The sequence below is a fragment of the Eptatretus burgeri genome, chromosome 14 (genome assembly GCF_056783735.1).
Source record: "Eptatretus burgeri isolate ZD-2024b chromosome 14, Ebu_testis_v1, whole genome shotgun sequence".
NCBI classification, from domain to species: domain Eukaryota; kingdom Metazoa; phylum Chordata; class Myxini; order Myxiniformes; family Myxinidae; genus Eptatretus; species Eptatretus burgeri.
Window position 1 is genome coordinate 15072064 of NC_140974.1, and position 20000 is coordinate 15092063.

General features: G+C 39.1%; 1 protein-coding gene across 3 annotated transcripts in view; it reads left to right on the top strand.

Moving 5' to 3' along the window:
- Positions 1-16698, top strand: part of LOC147012698 (KH domain-containing, RNA-binding, signal transduction-associated protein 2-like) — a 98230-nt gene extending 81532 nt beyond the window's left edge. For 2 of the 3 annotated variants that reach the window (XM_085853782.1, XM_085853780.1), the window contains 3 exons: positions 3779-3849; positions 3937-3995; positions 4255-5334. In XM_085853782.1, coding sequence (XP_085709908.1) covers positions 3779-3849; positions 3937-3995; positions 4255-4352 — 228 coding nt within the window. In that variant the 3' untranslated portion in view covers positions 4353-5334. Of the gene's footprint in view, positions 1-3778; positions 3850-3936; positions 3996-4254; positions 5335-6499; positions 6555-16538 lie in introns of those variants that run through there. The other variant, XM_085853781.1, reaches the window with a different exon arrangement.
- The last annotated feature ends 3302 nt before the right edge of the window (positions 16699-20000 follow it).

Here is a 20000-nt window from a genome sequence, read left to right on the forward strand (position 1 = left end):
TATATATATATATATATATATATATATATATATATATTCGTGATAACTTCAATAAAAATTGAAGATAAACTTGCCCCTGCCTATATTTCTGAATTAATCACTATTTACAGACCAACAATGACAAATTTCAGCAGAAATTTCCTGGTCCCTCACACAAGGATGAAGACGTTTGGTGATAGTCTTTCCATATGCTCCAAAACTTTGGAATGTGTCACCTTTTAAGAATCGCAATGCCCCCCCCCCCTCAATTACAGGTTACAAGTTTCCATGACCGGTATCCTCCACCTTTAACAGTTGCTTTTGCAAATTTCTACTATTAAGTTTTCTTGTACTGTGCTGTAAAATGCTTTGAGATTTTCTTCTGAAATCAAAAGCGCTATAAAAAGAAACAAATGTGAGTGATTGATGAATTAATTGTGCCGCCAACAATTACACTATTTTAATCACGGGCACTGGCCTGGAAAATACACCATGCACACATGCGTTCTCGTCATCAAACTGGCATCTGAACAACACCTAGAAAAGTCCCAGATAGAATAGCAATGAGAAAATTGTTTAAAAAAGGGCCTTCCTTAGCATGTCAAGAAACCTACAGGACCGGTCCTATGCATTTTCCAGTTGAACACCAGAGGTAAATCCAGTTCTAAGTTGACGACCTTAATTAAACTATCCGAGAAAACAACAGGTCATTAATTATCATCTTACCAGAAGAACTTCACATCAAACATGACATCAAAGACTCACTAGGTTGTATCCATGACATAAACCTCAGCATATTCACTCAGTACCTGAGACACGGCCTTGGTACGCACATCAAACAAAATATCAAGAACAATGCATATTAGATTTCCTCCAACAACTCAGGAACTTCAACCATTTCTCAATAGCCAGTAAGATAATGGGAATTAGAATATAGGATAACAGTAAGATAAGACCCAAGAAAATGTATCCTTTTTTTCACTGTGGTTCATGGCAGCAGAGATAGTGAACGAATGGCCTCAGCACATTGACAGTCAACCAATAAGATCAGAGCCTATCACAGTTAAATTAATGTGACTCTTCAAGGATTTTGTTTAAAATATTGTTAGTGGACGATAAGAAAGCTAAAACTTCAAATTGTTGAAAGCACAAAAATTATGAAAAGTAACAGTTTGTTCGAATTTTCAGTCCAGGTGAGCTTATGCGGTCGAGCAGTGTTTGAAGGTGAGTCAGTCAGTCAGTGAGTCTGTAAAACACTTCAGTCATTATCGCTTGAACCGAATAAACTATTTTGATTAAACTTGGCCACAACCTTCATCATTCGTGATGTACCAGAGTTTATTCATGGCAAAAAAAAAAAAAATCTGTGGGGGATTTTATTTTTAGCTCGCCTGTTCGAAGAACAGAGAGCTATAACGATACCCCCGGTGTGAGCATCAGCTTCAGCATCAGTGTGAGCGTGAAAATGTTAAAGTTTTTGGTGCAAGTTATTTTTTCCTTTCTAATGTTTTTATCTCCCACACTATTTTTGTATGCCTAATATATATGTATATGTATATATGTATATGTATATATATATATATATATATATATATATATATATATATATATATATATACATATATATCGGGGCGTATAATGTGATACCTGTCGTCCGTCCGTCTGTCTGTCCGTCTGTCCATCTGTCTGTCCGTCCGTCCGTCCGTTCCTGTCCGCACTCTAACTCCCAAAGTTTTCAACTTTCACGTTTCATATTTGGGAGATAGGTACAGACTCTGGAGACTGTGTGTCATGACATACGTTCGTCATCTAAAGTGGTTGCCATGGCAACCAGGATGCTGTTTTCCATGTAGTAGCACAATTCTGTATATACCTTCTTGTATATACCTTTGACCATCATCTCAAGGAGATGGGGATGGGCCTGGCATCTGCCTGGGGGATGGCCAGACAGAGGCCCCTGGAGTACCGGCGGAAAGTGGACGCAGCGACGCGCTGTTCTGGCACATGCTCCCATACCTGACCTGACCTTCTTGTTCGGGTGTATATTGTGCTCACTTGCGCTCTTGTTACTGATTACAATATACAAATACATATATTGCTTTAAAATTATTTGGATCAGACTTCACTGCAATGCTTTATAAAAAATATTATTAGACTAGTCTTTTAAAAACGATAAATGTATAAACAGGTGAGCATTGGGTGGCTTTGGCACCAACTCTCTGGTTTATATACACTGCCTATGCTCGTATGAGAGCTATCACACAGAAACGCACAACAAGAGGAGCAGGAAACAAGAGGGTTGGGAGAGGGAAGGAAAAAAACAATGGGGAACAGAGACATGAGATCTGTGGAAGGGAGAAGGATGGGGTGGGGGTATACAGGGTAAACAAGATGGACACTGCAGGGACTTTCAGGTATTTACACGACAGGGACTTTCAGGAAGAAAAGCAGGGAATTTGAAGGAGGTGGGTTTAGGGTGTATTAACAAGGGTAGAAAATATCGTGGTTTTGGATGGGGGAAGATAAGAGATGGTGGTGAACAGCTGTTTTGAAGACCTGGAGGGAAGAGTGGGATTGAAGAGAGTGTGGGAGTTTGTTCCAAAGCCAGGAAAAAGAGGAATGAAAGTGTGAAGGTGAGCAGTGATTCTTGATTTTGGTAGTTTTACCAGAAGGGGGTTGTTGGCGGACCTTGAGCGTGCTGTAGAAAAATGGGAGGGACATATCTCAGACAGAGCATGGGGGGAGGGGGGAGGCCAGAGAGGAGATGGTAGAAGACAGAAAGACCACTGACCTGTTGTGAGAGAGTGAGAGACCCAAAGACTCAGCCTCATCGCGGGAGATACCAATGATCTTAAATGACTTGGTTTCCACAGTGTGAATCCGAAAAAGGTGAGCGGCGGGGGCACCATCCCAGAGCAGAGAGCAGTACTCCATCAGTCTGTGGACGAAAGCTTTGTATGTGGTCAAGAGCTCAGGTGTGCCAAGGAAGGACTTTGCAAGACTGAGGATGTCCAATCTGTGACTGGCTTTGGAGGCCAGTTTGGAAATGTGGCTTTCCCAGGAAAGATCATGGCAGATAGTGAGATCCAGAAGCTTAAATGAAAGGACTTCTTCAAGAGGATTTTTGAGAAAGTAGAGGGGGTGGGGTGGGGGTGTATTCGAGACGTTCTTTCTCTCTCACATTGTGAGAGTGTAAGATTTGTCAGGGTTGAAAGACATGTTCCACATGTTGGACCAGTTTGTGATTTTATCCAGATCTGCAGAGTGGAGAGGCTGCTGCTTGCCGACATGAGGGATGACAAATAGTTCAGCAGATGGTGGATAAACAGGATAAACACACGATATCAATGAAACTTGACCACAACATTTATCACCCATGATGTTCCAAAGTTTGTTCAAGGTATTTAAAAAATCAGATCACTGTCATGGCGGGGGGGGGGGGGGGAGTGGGTCTGCGGGGATTTGAGTGACTTGCTCCTGCACTAGGTTAGCTTCAGGACTCGCAGTCCAATTTTTCTATTATCCCTCAAGCTTATTAATCCTCCTTCTTCCCAAAGATAGAGTCTCCCAGGCCAGTCTTCTGAAAAAAATATCAATAAGGGTTAAATGTAGGATTGACCACCTAACATAATAAGAACTCATCTTGACCAAAAACTTATACAATGACCTTAATGATCTGAACTTTCAAAAACTGAAAATGACTGCCATTGATTATTGTGTCTTTTTACAACCTGCCTGCAGTGTAATTATCGAATCATTTAACAGTTTGGTTAGTACATGTTCCTTTCTTCTGTCATAGGACTATGATGATGGTTATGAAAACGGTTATGATGAAACCTTTGATGGCAGCTGCACCTTGCAGTCAGAGAGGTACACATCAAGAATATCCATTTTCTATGTCATGTCTCACAAATAACTATTTGGTCATTGGTTAATATGTGTAATGTGTGCATGCAGTGTTTCAGAATTTTATGAATACGGACATGTTGCAGGTGTTGGAGATTATGACATCTACGGTACGTCTACAGCAATGTTCACTGAAATCACAACAAAACATTACATCATTTTTTTTTGTCACTATTAGTATTATTATTATGATGAACCATCTGATAACTATAAAAGTAAACTCATGATTTTGAAAATACCACAGTATTACTCGACTGAGAAGGTACTGTAGTTTAGGTATGTTGGTAGAAGTGGCCATGTCGTAGAATATGGTGAAGGATGTAGTGTGTTTGCAAATGAGACAAAACCTTGAGCTGCAACTGTTTGCAGGGCAAAATGGTTGGACTAAGAACAACAGTCATCTGAAGGCAATCCCAACGAGGGCTGTGAAAGGAACATACAGAGAACACCCCTATGGTATTTACTGAAGCTTCTAGCTCCTGCAGACTTTCCCTGATCTGACTGTGAAGTTTGCTGCAGTGTATTTTGCTTTGTCAGGCTGGCATGCAATCTAAAAGTCAATCCTATGTTGCTTACAACTGTCATACATGCAGCTAAAGCCAGCAAACAGGAATGATTCATTGTGCTACCTTAAAAGTTTCCATTCCCAGTAACGTGAACTTTAGTTTTGATGTGCTTTTGTGGACGTCGTGAAAATAATTGCTTTTCATATCCATGACTTTCTAAAGAAACCAATGCAAAGCAAATGTAAAGTATTTTTGAATCTATCATTGGAATGACATGCCAATTGCTTGCTGTTATTCATGTGTCAAAAATGTGCTTTTATTATTTTGTAGGAAATCGGTCACGACTATAATAATAACAACTTCCAGTGACGTTAATTAGAATTCTAATGTCATTAAAAATGAACATTTCTGCAGAAACAAAACCCAATGATATAATCTTTTTTCTGTTAGAGAATCATAAAATTAGTGTTAAATACTTTGAAAACGTATGTGTGATCAATATTATACAAAAGGTCAGATGATTAACTGCAGGTCATTTAAATGCACTTGCTATAATGTTTAAAATCCTTAATGTATGAGCGTAATATGATGGTTAAATGTGCTGTGGACATAAACTAACATTTCTAATAAACAAACATAATTCTCAATAAAAATGTTGGGTGCTTTTCATAAGTGTTGTCTGTGATAACATTTGTACGTAAACAATGTCTTCTAAAAGCCAAATGCATGATCAACTAATCATGACCCCAAATGAAATTTCACTGATAAATTTTATAAATAGTCACAGATAATTACATTGACAAGTTGGTGAAAGACTGTTGTGTTATTATTTTCTCACTCTGAATGAGGAGTGCTGAATTTAAATACAAACTTATCAAATTATTTAGAAAGAATTTCCAACTTATCTCTTCAAAATGTCAGGTGGAGCTCAAAATTACATATATATATATATATATATATATATATATATATATATATATATATATATATATATATATATATATATATATATATATATATATATATATATACACACATATACAGTATATATTTCAAGAAGAAAAACTAATGTCTTTGCCAAACGTGAAACAGTAATGATACTTAAAAAGGTCTCATAATCTTAACTCACCTTGAAATGCTTGTGAACACATTGTTGTGCACAAAGAGAAAACAAAGGGGTTTTTTTTTTTTAATACAGCACTTACATGATGTGACCAGGAATTTTCATGACAATTTCGCATGTTAATCAAATGTAATAATTGTTCTAACATCAATTGTGGATATACACCAAGTGTGATGTAAGCAGTGTGCAGGATCATTGCTGATATTGATTTACTGATCACTGATTCTAACAAGACTACTGAAGCACAGGATGAGTAAGCATTCCGCACGCCAACGTTTTAAAGGTAATGAAAACTGTGTTAAATAATTTCCTCGATTATATGTTATACGCAATGCGCATATAATTTGCTTTAGTACACTGCATAGAAAATATAGACTTTAAAAGGCTTAATTGTTTTTAAATGTCTGATTTTAAAACTGCAAATAAAATTCATGCATAAAAATGATACATATACATATATTTTATATATATATATGGTCAGTAACAAGAAGAAAAAAAAAAACAACATAATTTTGCATAATAGTGAGCTAATTTGTAACAAAATATGTTTTATCCACATTTCACTAAAAGCAAGCCTGTTTGGCCTGAAGGAATTGTGCACAGTAAGGAATTTGTTTTTTTTCCATAATTCAATCATTTTGGTTTAAAGATGTGAGACACATAATTGCCAGGTTGCTTGTGATCGAGAAAGCATTCGCATCATTCATTTATCATCATGGATCCATCATATTTTATTGCAGCTTTGAGTAACTTGCAACTTGGAATTTAATTAACTTATTAAAATGTTGACAGCATCAGTGCTTTTGTTGATTTTGTTGTTGCTGTTGTTGTTATTGTTGTTCAAAACCACTGCAGTTTTGTAGCATTGTTAAGTGTTTAGATTTTCTTACAAGGATGGTGTCAATGCATTTAAAAGTCTCATGATTGTTCCAATTTGCATGTTTGGAAATCTGACTTACAATATGCAACTTCTTGCTTTTTGCAGGGCAGCGATAGCAGATGTAAAAAAAAATCAAAAAGAAATACATTATGTTGGAATGGTAAGTTTAAGCCATCTATCCATTTGAAATTCAGATGAAGTTTTTTAAAAAGTAAAAAGCATCAAACTTTTATTGTGTAAGTTACATTTGCAGAATAGGCCGAAGTATTCCTGTGTTGTCTGACAGTTCTAAGTTGACTCAGCCTGGAGCATATCTACCAGGCAATCCAGAGTATGTCAGAGTTCTATCTTCAGTTTGCTCACCATGCATGCATGACATGTCTTAAAATTCAAATATATTAAATAAATGACAAGCATCAATTTAAAATGTTTTATTTATTCAGAGTAATTATGCCTAAATTACCTCAATGCTTTATAAATTAAAGTCATCAAAGTAAAAGTACTTTTGCCTTACATTGAACTGAATTCAAAGAACAATGACTTGAACATATTACTTAACTTACATTTTAGGCTCCACAGTTAGGTAAAGATTGCTGCAAATAAACTTTAAATAATATAATACCGCAGGTTATCATGAGTGATTATTATCACCACTTATTGTGTATTATAATCTACTTCCATTACAAATAATGTGCCCTCACTTAAATGCCATATTGTTGGCTTTCTGCAAAAGTTTAAATGCTTGGTCATTTAAAACTTATTTTTTTGATCTCAAACAAATTAAATTTAAACTGACATAAATTGTACAGCTGTTTTTTTCCATTAAAACTAGCCTGTCCTGAAGGACGGGAGGAAGAGGAAGCAGGACTCAGAGCACGTGTTTACTATAACACTGCTGTAAAACACACAAATGTCTTCCCTCTCAGGGAATGTGTCAGATAATTGGCTCAGGGTTAAAAGGCCAGGTAATATATGATAGGTAAAGAAACATATCGACAGAAAACACTGGGGATGATTATTTTAGTAATGCCTTTTGTACACTTTTATATGTTATGAACACTCCAGGTTGGGGAAACATCTAGCAGAAATTTAAGACGTGAGAATCTCAATGACAATCTCAATGACAATGAAGCAGCCCCAGAAAATGAAGGATCTTTTGCAACACGTTGTTTTGTTTTCACTGTTATCGTTTGTGCGCCCCTTCCTTACATTTTTATACATTATATTTTTATATTTCCTCATTTATCATTCCACATAATATGATTCACAAAGTGCCTTGTCTGTTTGTTTGTTAGTTTTACAGCTGCGTTCCAAGTCCTGATTCTTCTTCCACACGTCCATAAGGACGGGCTCTTTATAATAATAAACCAATTTTCATCACGTAGTAAAAAAAGTTTGGCATGGCCAAGTAGATAAAGCAGCTGACTTGTAAGCTTGTGGATGCGCATCAATCCCAGACAAATCCAAGTTCAAATTTTCTTTCTTCTTGTGTTCAAAAAAGCGTTACACATGGAAATGGCTCCTTTTATATACAGTGGGGTGAGAAGTTATGAGTCCACTTAAATCAATGCCAAGCTGCGTCTCATAATTGAAATGCCAATGAAATCATAATTTCCAACACATATTTGTCATAATATTGAAAATATGTATCCACATTCTTTAAATAATTATAGTTATTATTCACTGACACTTTGTTATAACAGAATAAATAAATGGTGAATACATTTGAGAGAAAGATAAAATGTATGTGAGCAGTCTGACTGTGCTCTGGAGTGCATTACAACACTGTGGGGAAAAGATTGACTGAACTATAATCCATAAACAAATTAAATCAATCCCAAATGGAGTTGAGACAGTTCTCAAGGCAAATGGGGGTCACACCGATTATTGATTATACATGAAGATAAATTTGATTTTTCCTATTATAAGAAGTGTTGTTATATCCATAGAGTTCATGGAAATCCCTTGAAAATGCTTTTGGTTTCATATTACAATGATTTATTTTGTTATCATGTCACAATGAATAAATTTCCAACTGGACATACTTTTGCAGCTCACTGCATGTACATATTTTAGAAGGAAAAAACAGGTGCATCCAAACAAAAAAGTAACAACATCTACTCTGCTAATCTAGAAATAAACAAGGAACAGCAGACCTGATCTCAGGTGACGTCTAACAGCAGTGAGCTTCCTCAGGCCAATAAACACCTAGCCTCGGCACATGAAGGTTTTATTCCTGAGGCAACAATTTTTATTTGGTCACATGCCAGTGTGAGAGGTCAATTCAGCAGTGTTTGTATTTTTCCAAAGCTTAAAAAACAAACACCAATCGCATCATCGATGGTCTGCCCTGCTCTTGTTATTATTCACTCGTGATCTAGTATTGTATGTTTGGGGGTTGGTACGTGTGTGTGTTCATTCTTGTTTTTGTATTTCTGGGGCATAAACATGGTTGGGTTTGCATCCTGGACTGTGCACATAATTTTCCCACATACATGTACATATTATTTATGTTTGCATGTTCATTTATAATTGCATCACTACACCACCTGTGGTGAATAATAGTGGTCATAGAAGTGTCCCCCACGGGGGGAAGATCCTCTCATGTGCAGGCCATAGCTGCTCCTACGGTTGGCAATGAGTGCCCTGGAAGCAGCAGGAGAAAGAGTGGCATTTATACATGTGGGAGAATTACGTGCTGAGCTCGTGGGTCACCCAGATAGCTCAGATGGCAGAGCACTGTTATGGTTCAATTGAGAATTTGGGTTTGATTCTTGGTCTGGGTGCATAATTTTCATATATATATATATATATATATATATATATATATATATATATATATATATATATATATATATATATATATATATATATATATATATATATATATATAATTATTGGGATTCGCTAGATATCCGTTATTGTCGGGTTTTGTGTGTGTGTGTGTGTGTGTGTGTGTGTGTGTGTGTGTGTGTGTGTGTGTGTGCAACGCGAGGCTCCACAGCACAAACCAGTAAACCGATTTCGACGAAACTTGGCGAAAACAGGTGCCATATGGGCTGGGAGTGTGCGCGTTTGAGTTTCGTAGCTAAGAAACCACCCGTTACTATGCAGCAGCCGAAAAACCGCGTTTTAAGAACCCAAACGGTAACTGACGTAGCGCGGCTTCTATGATAGGTAGAGTGACCAGACCAACTCCTGCCTATTCCTTGCAATTTCCTAAGGAAACCAATCCTAGTTATGATTTTTGAATTGGTGTATATATAGAGATCATATTTTGATGTGATTACCATTGCAGACTGGCAGCTTATTGGTAGTTATCATCTCTGGAATGTACTCACCCTCCGCATAATGAAAGTGAAAAGGCAAACTCAGAAACATTCACTAATGATGCAATTGCTGTTTCCACATGGGGCTAGAATGAACTGCAAACCACAAATACATGTCTGAAATGCTTTATTTATACCATTCGAAGAATCCTTTCTGTCATTCCTGAAGGCAGAATTTGTTTTATGGCAGAAAGGGGCGAACAATAGGGCCTATCAAAATGTTGCTGATTAGTGATTTTCAGTGCATTTTAATTTATAGTATTGTCATACAAGTTCCCTGGGTAGTGCTACTGAAACGCAGAAGCCTACAACATGCACATGTTGTATGAGGAAAACATTTATGAACATTTTACAAGTTTTTACCACAGTTAAAGGAATTGCCCTTCCCCTACCCTAGTTCCAACAAGCATCCAAAATGTGAAATTTACGGATCACCCAAATTTCACCATGTTTATGTACTATGTTTTACTCATGCATATTTGTAGCCATGAATGTCCTTGTGATTGTGCCAAAACATTCACACCATGGATCAGTAGTCTAGTCTTCATCACTGTTATCAGCATCAGAGTCCTCGAGGTCTACAACCTCTTCCTCGACATCAGCGGGCTGGTTGCTGCAGGTTCGCAACTTGCACATGTCAGTGCACTTCAGGCTATTGGCAAGGCACGTGCAGTCTGGGAGTTTGCACGACCGTCCACACTTGCAGGAAAGCAGTTGCAACACTGCATCCGGTGCTGGAGAACCCTGCATCCACTCGATGGCCAGCTTCTCGTCATCATCAGTGGTCCATCGACAACCCTTAGGACTTGCAACATAGGGTTGGCATTGCAGACAGCGCCTCCAAATAGCAGCCTGGTAGTTTGCACAGAGGACGTACATGAAGAGGCAGTCTTCACATGGTAGAAGCTGACTGGACTCTATCTCTCCCCGTCTGGCACAGAAGAGTTGATGTCGGAGTTCATTGACTTTCATGGTGTTGGTAGACGGCACGTACATGTGGCAGGTGACCTCTTGCAGCTTCTGAAAGAGCTCGGTAGATACTTCCCATGAAAGACGAAGCTGACTGAAGGCCTCTTGGTAGGTCTTATCCGACTTCATTTGCTTCAAGGCGCCCATCTTTCCCCGGCCTGCAAAGGCACCGACTGTATCACAACTGGAGAACACGTGCAGTCCAACCAGGGCATCACAGACACTGTCTCCCATCGATCTTGCAAGCTTGTCAATGTCTAGGAACCGTGTGCGGGTTTGCGTACCACACTTCTGATACACGGGGCATGGGATGTCCTTATTGAAGGCAAGACACAGCACGAGGACATCTGTATCTTCGGCAGTGATCACCACAGCCTTGTACCCAGCCTCTGCTGCATGCAGAGCATGCAGAAGCATTCGGGTGTCTGCTTCCTCCTGCGTGGACTTCAGCTCTGCCACTTCCTCCCAGTGGTCGTTGGTTGTTTTTTTTTTTTTTTCCCCCAAAACGTCAATATCTCAGAATGGTAAATTGGTAAAAATGCAAAATACATACACTAAGCTGCTCTTCTGGAATGGTTATCACATATTGAAATAATAATATAGTCCCTACCAATAACTTAGTAGCCCTAAAGTTTGGTTTCCTCAGATGGTACCGATATATGCCTGGGCCCATGGACTAATTCTAGAATGGAGGGGTGTGAGGATGGGTGGGAGTGAGAGAAAGAAAGAGAGAGGAGAAATAGGAGGGGGGAGAGAGAGAGGGAAAGAGGTATGGGAGGAGAATGCTGCACTTTATTAGCAGGGGGGAGCAAGGATGGGATAGAGAGGGAGAGATGTGGGATTACAGTGCTGCACTTTATTAGGAGGGCGAGCAAGGAAGGGACAAAAAGATAGGTGGAGGGGAGAAAAGGAGAGAGGTTTTGTTGGTTGAAGAAAAAGAGAGAGAGAAAGGTGAAAGGGGCAGGGGTTAGCAAAGAATGCTATGTTATGCTTTATATCCCCCCCACCTCACACACACACAGACACACACACAGACACACACACAGACACACACAGACACAGACACACACACACAGACACACACACACACACAGATGCATTCCTGGAAACTATTGTTTAAATCGAACTTCAAAATCCCATTGACTTTTAAATGTTTATATGGGGAATGCATCAATAACAAAAAAAAATAAATTGAGTGGAAATTTTTCAAAAAGTAATGAATGAATGTATTACAATAAAACACTATACATAGAGGTCCGGTCATCTTCATTCTTCCTGTGAGTACAAGGCTGTGAGTAGCATCATTGACTGAGGGTTTGGCAGTGCTCTTGATGCAGTACCCTGGTAGGTCAGAGCAGTAATTTGGAATTGGGCCAGGATGCCAAGGATATCCCCCATACTCTTCACGAAAGACCTTTAATGTCCACTAACTAATTGTGGCAGATGCAACACCTAGTTTAACGTCCATCTGAGAGATGGTACACACATTGATTCATCACTCTGCCTGTGAAACACTGGGATGACAGTTTATAACTGGTTTGAGATTCAAACCCAGGGAAGACTGCTTAGAGTGAGTGTGTGTACCTCTTGGCCATCCTGATGTGGAGAAGGGTTGCATTGCTTTGTAGCCACTGAAAATATTTTTCAATTCTCTCTTGAACTTGCAGTCGCTTTACTCATTCTAATCCTCCAATTTATTTTGCCTTCCAAATCCGAGGAGTTGCCCTAGAATAACTGAGCCATGGTCACCATGCTGACTGCTTATGCCAAGGGAGCCTTCGCCTGCTTTAAAAAAATATTTTCGTCACACTCAATGAAGTTACACTTTAGGCAGATTCCTCAAATTTTTTTCACTCAATATAATTGTCGGAACAGTAAGTTTAATGCTTTGGTAATTGCAATTGTGTAGATATGGAGAAGGTGGAAACATCGCCTTCCTTTAATAAATATGCTTAGTCATAAAAAATCAGTCATTTCTTAACATTTTCAGATTTCACTCTAGATTTTGACACTTATATTTAGTCCACATGATCTGATCCTCAAATTCGAAATCGTATTTTGATTATATACTTTAATTAGTTTCCAAGAGTCGATCATGTTTACAAGGCAAGGCATTTTTAGTAGGCTGAATAAAAATGGCAGCTTAGACCCCTGAAAGGTGAAGTTGGGCTCACCAAGGATAAGCCTTTCATAAAGGTAAGCCATTAATTATCTTCAAAAAGGATGTTTAAATTTACTCAAATACCCAGTTTTCAAAATACCCAGAGGAGAGAAAGGAGGAGGCAGGGAGGGAGAGAGAGAGAGAGAGAGAGAGAGAGAGAGAGAGAGAGAGAGAGAGAGAGAGAGAGAGAGAGAGAGAGAGAGAGAGAGAGAGAGAGAGAGAGAGAGAGAGAGAGAGAGAGGAGGGGAGGAGAGGAGGGGAAAAAAGGAAAAGAAAAGTGAGGGTTGGAGGTGGCATTAGCAAATATAAATATGTTGTGCTTAATGACTGAAAACAAAAAAAATCATGTCAGAACAGCTGCCCACACAATGACACAACAGAGTTGGTGAAATAATCTGCTGGGATGACTGCAAAAACTGACATCCCAGTTACAAAAAATTTGTGGGAACATGAAGCAAATGCAATCACTGAAAACATCGAAGTACATCTTATGTACAACCTAATAAGCCCATCGAGTGTGAACATCAAAAATAATGCATTGCAATCAGATATCTTAATTAGGTACAAAAAAAGAGAAGAAGGCATTGCTATGTGAAGTATTAATACCATTGATTTTGGACAAAACAATGCAGAAATCAAGAAAATGACCAAGTACCAAGACCTCAAGAATTAAGTGAAAAGATCCTGGAAGCTGAAGAATGCCAAAGTTGTACCAGTGAGAGTTGGAGCTCCAGGAATGATGACAAAGAACTTCACATAGATTATAAAAACCATCCCTGGGCATGCTATCTCTGGCTCAGCGACGATTTTGAAGAGAGCCCTCGGCACAAAACTTTGACAACAGAAAATTTCACAGCTTGTCCATGAATCATGACCCCTTCCCGAAATGAAGGTGGATACTTTGATCCCACCCACTGGGAGGACTCCATTCCACATTCTGAAACTCGCATATGAAGATACCAATGAAAGACACACACAGAGATACTTTGAGACCTTGTTGGTCCCTGTTTGATCTTCTGATGAAACCCACCCAGATGAAGAGATAGGCAACAAAAGCAACTTCCGTGCATGCACGCACGCACACACACACACACACACACACACACACACACACACACACACACACACACACACACACACACACACACACACACACACACACAGACACACACACACACACACACTTTGAGACCTGAGGCAGGAGCATTTAAAACCCACGCTATCTTCCTGGAAAAAATGTGCTTGCATCCATGGATGCTCGTACATGCAGCGACTTGTCTACTCCACCGGTTGGCTCACTCCAAATCCAATTCGTACATGCTACAGCCCCCTCAACAGAGGGGGAAGGGTGTGGGACCAGGGGAGGGGAGGGTTGGGAGAGATATAGAGGGGTGGTGAGAGAGGGAGGGAAGAGGAAAGGGGCTACACAGAGTGAGGATGCGTACCTCTCAGCTTTCCTGCCGTGATGTGGCAATTCATTCCTTTAGAACTGAAAATATTTTTTCTCATTGGGATCAAATAATTCATTTTGCCTTCCTACCTCCAATATAGAACCTCGGTATCGCCATTGAAACTTGAAGAACGTGCCAAGTGGCTTCAGCAAGCACTCCACGAAACCGTTGAAGAAACTTTTAAAAGCGAAACGTTTAATGTTTATTTGTATTTATACATGCCAAAGTGACGGGTCATATAATGGAAGAACAAAAAGGGGAAACGTTATGGAAAATAAAATCTCACATTTTCAGCGAACCAGCCACCACCTGTTGCACCGCGGAACAACACGTGGCCAACACAGGCGAGTAGCCCTGAACTTTGTTCAAGTCGATCGATATACAGTATACAGTGATGGTGTGAATATTGTAGCGTGCTCGCCAAGTGGCTTAAGCACTCAATGAAGCACTCTAACTAAATGAATAATAAGAAACAGCTTGCTTGGCACGTGATTAGCAATCACCCAACCGTCAATATTAAACATACACCTCCGTATTCAACTGAAGCAGTTGGAGCTGCTGATACTTTCAGATCTGGAGCTGAAATTTTGTAATTTTGCTTAGTTATAGAGATTCTCTTAGTTATTCATATGCGGAAATGGAATGAAGCCACAAACGCTGGCATCTCCGGGTGTTTATAAGCACTGCAATATACCCAACGATTTGTAGCTATGATGAGCAGGCATTCGATAATATGAGTACAGAAAGTGAAAAAAAAGACTATCATTAAGAAATCATTAAGAAATAAGAAATCGTTCCAAGTCAAGGCATTGCTGAGCAGGCCAAAAAACATGGCGGCTTCAGACCCCAGCGAGGTTATCCAGAAAACGTCTTAACACCCCAGACAGCGAGGTGGCGGAGTATTGCCTGATGAAGGATATAATTAAATAAGGCCGTTAATTATTTTCAAAAGGGGTGTTTTAATTAACTCGAACACCCCATTTTTACTCCCGCTCTTCCTTGGAGTTTTCTTAGTATGCATGCAAAGTTTCAGGCTGCCAGGTTTTATAGTTTTGGAGTTATGGAGGAGACACACACACACACACACACACACACACACACACACACACACACACACACACACACTTATTAGTATGTTTGTGTGTGTGTGTATATATATGTATATATATGTATATATATATGTATATATATGTATATATGTATATATATATATATATATATATATATATATATATATATATGTATATGTATATATATATATATATATATATATATATATATATATATATATATATATCTTTTATTTTCGGATATTGTTTTTAACGTCTTTAATTTCCGACTTATATTTTTGTTCGCAGAGATTTACCGACTGTTTTGTGATTTTTTTTCCTGTGATATTGGCAATAAGTTGCATCAGTATACAGAATTTCGGCTTTCTTCCCCACATAGAAGGTACTGAGTGAGTCGTGAGTGAGTTCGTCAGTGGTTAGAAAGAGCTTTTTATATTACATTAACACACACACACACACACACACACACACACACACACACACACACACACACACACACACACACACACACACACACACACACACACACACACACACACACAGTTATTATAGATGCCAAATATATTTATAGAAGCTTGGTGTTCAAATATGAGAACAAAAATATTCAATCATTCAAACGAAACCAGAATTGGGACTCAGCTGTTAAGAGATGGTGTACTGGTTGCAGCGTCTTGTCCACGTCTGGGAGGTTGACGGTTAGAACTGCGGTCGAGTTATTCCAAAGACTTTTAAAATGGTACGTGCTGCTTCCTTACTTGACGCTCAGCATTTAAAATGAAAGAGCGCAGACAAACAACTAAAAGTTGGCAACACTGGTGCAGGCTTTGATGGGCCTAATGGCTTCCTTCTGCATTAAAGTTCTTTGTCAGGGAACTCATATTATTATCACACAGCTGCTGCAGAGATAAAAGGAAAAGCAAACTATTATTTTATAACCAGATGGTTAGGTATATTTAACTATTTAATGGCATTGCTGAAACTACAATTTTTTAAAAAAGGTAATAAATGAATTCCATTATTAAAGTAAATAAAACAGTTTTGATCGTTGCAGATTGTGAAACATTTTCTTTAACATTGTCAAAATGCTGAGCAAGTTATTTTATAAAATGTGACATATTTATCAAAGACAGATAATGTTGCTTTTTGTTGTTTTCTATTTTGCAGGAAAATTCACAGGTTGGAAGGCAACTTTGTGGCATCTGTTTCGTTATTTTGCAGCTGCTTCTGAAGGTTCATTTGATGTTTTAAACCTGTTATTTATCTGTTTTGTACAGTTATTTTTAAAATAAACGAGGAATTCAGTGGGTGTTCACATTCACACAAATGACTCCTACTTCTGTGCACATAATGTACCAAAGGTGAAACAATGCAAGGAGTTGCTTTTGCACTCGCAAAACGAAGATCACGATGAAGTTTGAAAAATGTCATTTGCAGGAGAGATTATTTCGATTATTTTTCAATTTGCAAAACAAACTCAGGTTGTTGTTTTTTAAAGCACACTTTTCTTTACTCTTGTTTTCTGTTAACATCTGCTGACAACAAAGATCATCTATTGCCAGAATGAAATTGAAGATGTTGTTTGATTTCCAACTTGTAATGCAGCAAAGTAATTGATTCAATTTTCCATACATTGCCATCACAATCACAGCTGCGGTCTCAGAGTATTCTTCATGAGACAATGATGTATAAAATGTTTTCATTCATTACACTGTAGATCAAAACTTTACAATCATTTCATGATCATAGATCTAAGGCAAAGTCCCCCTCCCATACGATCGGCCACACAAGCATGATGGAGTGACCTAAAAACTTTTACTCACAAGACCAAAATTGATCCTCATGCTGCCAAAAGTTAAGACAGCTTGTATCAAGCAAAGTGTGATCATCAATCATCAGTAATCTCAGCACAATATATCGCCTTCAGGATTGGAGATCTCCCTGCTCCACAAATACTGTACTCTGCCACAGAGGGTTGGTTCTACTAAAGCAGGTTCCAGACAAGGAATAACACTGTGTGGTTTGCCATTTCCCGCACGGCTGAGCAGCTATGGGAACCAACACCACACCAATGACAGCAGCGCAACAACTAACCCACCAGCAGTTGAGCCACTCGGATCATAGGTGGGCCAGGAAAATTTTGTAAGCCACCTTTGCTGGGAGTCATGTTTTTGTCATCTTTTTCCTGATGTACAATCCACATTTGTCTGCATATCTTCTTTATACCAAACTTGAAGGTTAATTTATTCAATTGACAGAGATTGTGTTGGTGATGGCATCAGTGGTTGAGAAGTCTGTTGTGTTGAAAAGGAAGTTGAATGGAGTTGCATCAATATTGAGAAATAAACTGGCATTAATAAGCTTCACGTTCAGAACTAAACCCCCTAAACTAAAGCTCAGGGCAAATCAGAAAACAGATTTAAACCATCCAATAATAGGAAATGTTAATCAACGTTCAATGATGAATGACTATTTTTCTTTAGACATTAACTGGGAGAATTACAAATCGTCTGTGTTGTTAAACTCCGGAAAAGACTCGAGCAGACACTATGACTCATTACTCCAACATGACTTTAACACAACCATCACACAAAAAGAAAAGTATGATGTCACGCATTTTTTATAGACAAAGTCTTGTCTCACCAAAGAGCAATGTGAGAGACGGGAGGGAACACACTAACAGTAGGCCTCAATAGGACAACATACAGATACAACAGGAGAGGAGGAGAGAAGAGAGAAGGAAGCATAGAGACTTGCAAGCAGATGGGGAGAGGTAACGCAGGGGGCTTGACCATGGGTAAGGATGAAGAATGACCCGAGGTGGTGGTCGAGGATGTTTCACAAGAGGGTTAAAAGAGGAGAAAAGGAGCCACAATGAGCCTGCATGGACTTTGGGAGATTCAAAAGGCAGGGGTTGCGAGAAGAAACTGTGTGACCTGGAAGTACTGAAGAGGGATTGAGGAATGAAAGAGCAGAGGGAACAAGATATGAGGAGAGGTGGTAGAAAACAGACCAAAAAACTCTGTGACAAGAAAGCAGCATCCATCTATTGGGACCATACAATGTGCAGAGTATTGATGCTGCCTAAGCAGTCTCCTTGGCTATTGGTCACAATCCTAGATAGATCACCACTCCAACACAGGATACCAGCAAGCTGGCACTCATTTTGCCAACCTCAGAAAGAAGACAGGCAGTCAACCCCACCTGGTGTTAATTCAACAGCTAAGCAGGATTTGAACTCAGAATCCCAGGATCCCAAGCCCACCACCCTACCCAAAACACCAGATAGTGTGCTTTTTCTCTTTGTGGCAGATGCTACTGCTTTTGAGAGCTTCAAATTCCATGGCATCTACGTATGAGTGACGGGTGTGAAGCAGGGGAGCCAACTCCAATTGGAGTGTTGTACTCCACTATGGACAATTTCCTTGCAGACTGTGAGTATTTCTGATCTATAAGGGAAGGACTTGGGAGGATGTTGGAAGCTCAGCCTGCAACTAGATTTTTCAGTTAAGTATTCAGAGCTGATAGTGAAACTGAGTAGAGAGTGTGAACTTCTTACAATGGGATGATTGTGGAAACAAATAGGTGCGTTGGTTTCACAATCCTTATGGAGAGATGGGAATATTTGCGTGGTTTTCATCACAAGGTCCATGTGTTGGACAAGAATCTGATCTTTCCAGTTCAGCAGAGGCAGGTTGGCTAGATGTGCAATTGCACGGCATAAAAGTTATTGGCACAGACAATTAAATCAAGTTGTTCAGGGAAGTAATTATCTTGCAGTCTAAAACTCTAAAATCAAAAAATGTTAGATGTACATGGTTCATAATCTTGTATATATTGCGAATTGTGGTGTCTGCCCATGCATTCATCTGTCTCGCATTTCGGCGGCCACTTCCCGTGCTGTGTTTGAAAAGCTGAGCACGTAGGCCCTCCACACAGACCCAAACATCATCAACCTATCTGTAATGTGAAAGTGATAGACCCTTCGACTCAGCTTCATCTTGGGAGACTATTCCACTAACCACTTTTATTCTGACATCATCGTGGGTTCAGCCAGGGTAAATTTGTGTTTTGGCGAAGTGGAACTATTAATGGTTGGCCAAGCCCAACATCGGACTGAAGGCGACTCATACCAGTCGATATGACTGGTGCGAGTCGATATGATGTCATCATCTCGTATCACAATGTCGTGCTGTGTTTGAAAAGCTGCACATGCAGGCAAAGCTCATCATTCATTTTTTTATTGTCCTTTCCAGTAATCTTTGAAATCAACATGAACATTGGCATTAAAGTAGATTTAATACAAATCTTCATGAAGTAACACACAATTTAAAATACCGATATTTTGCGCTCTTTTGAGACAAATCCAACCTCCACTGCCGGATGTTGCACCACAATTTTGCGGTGGACGGTATAAGTTGCTCAGAGCTTCTGGAATCTCTGTGAAACCAAGAGCGCAACATCATGAATCTTTCCATGAAATAATTTAAATTGATAGATGAACTTAAACTTTTCCCATCACTGTGGACAGGTACTTTTACTGGGACCTAATATGGTTAGAAAAGTAACGTTCAAACCGGCACAATATTTAATTATAAGCGAGCACATAAATAGAACTAGAACGGCACC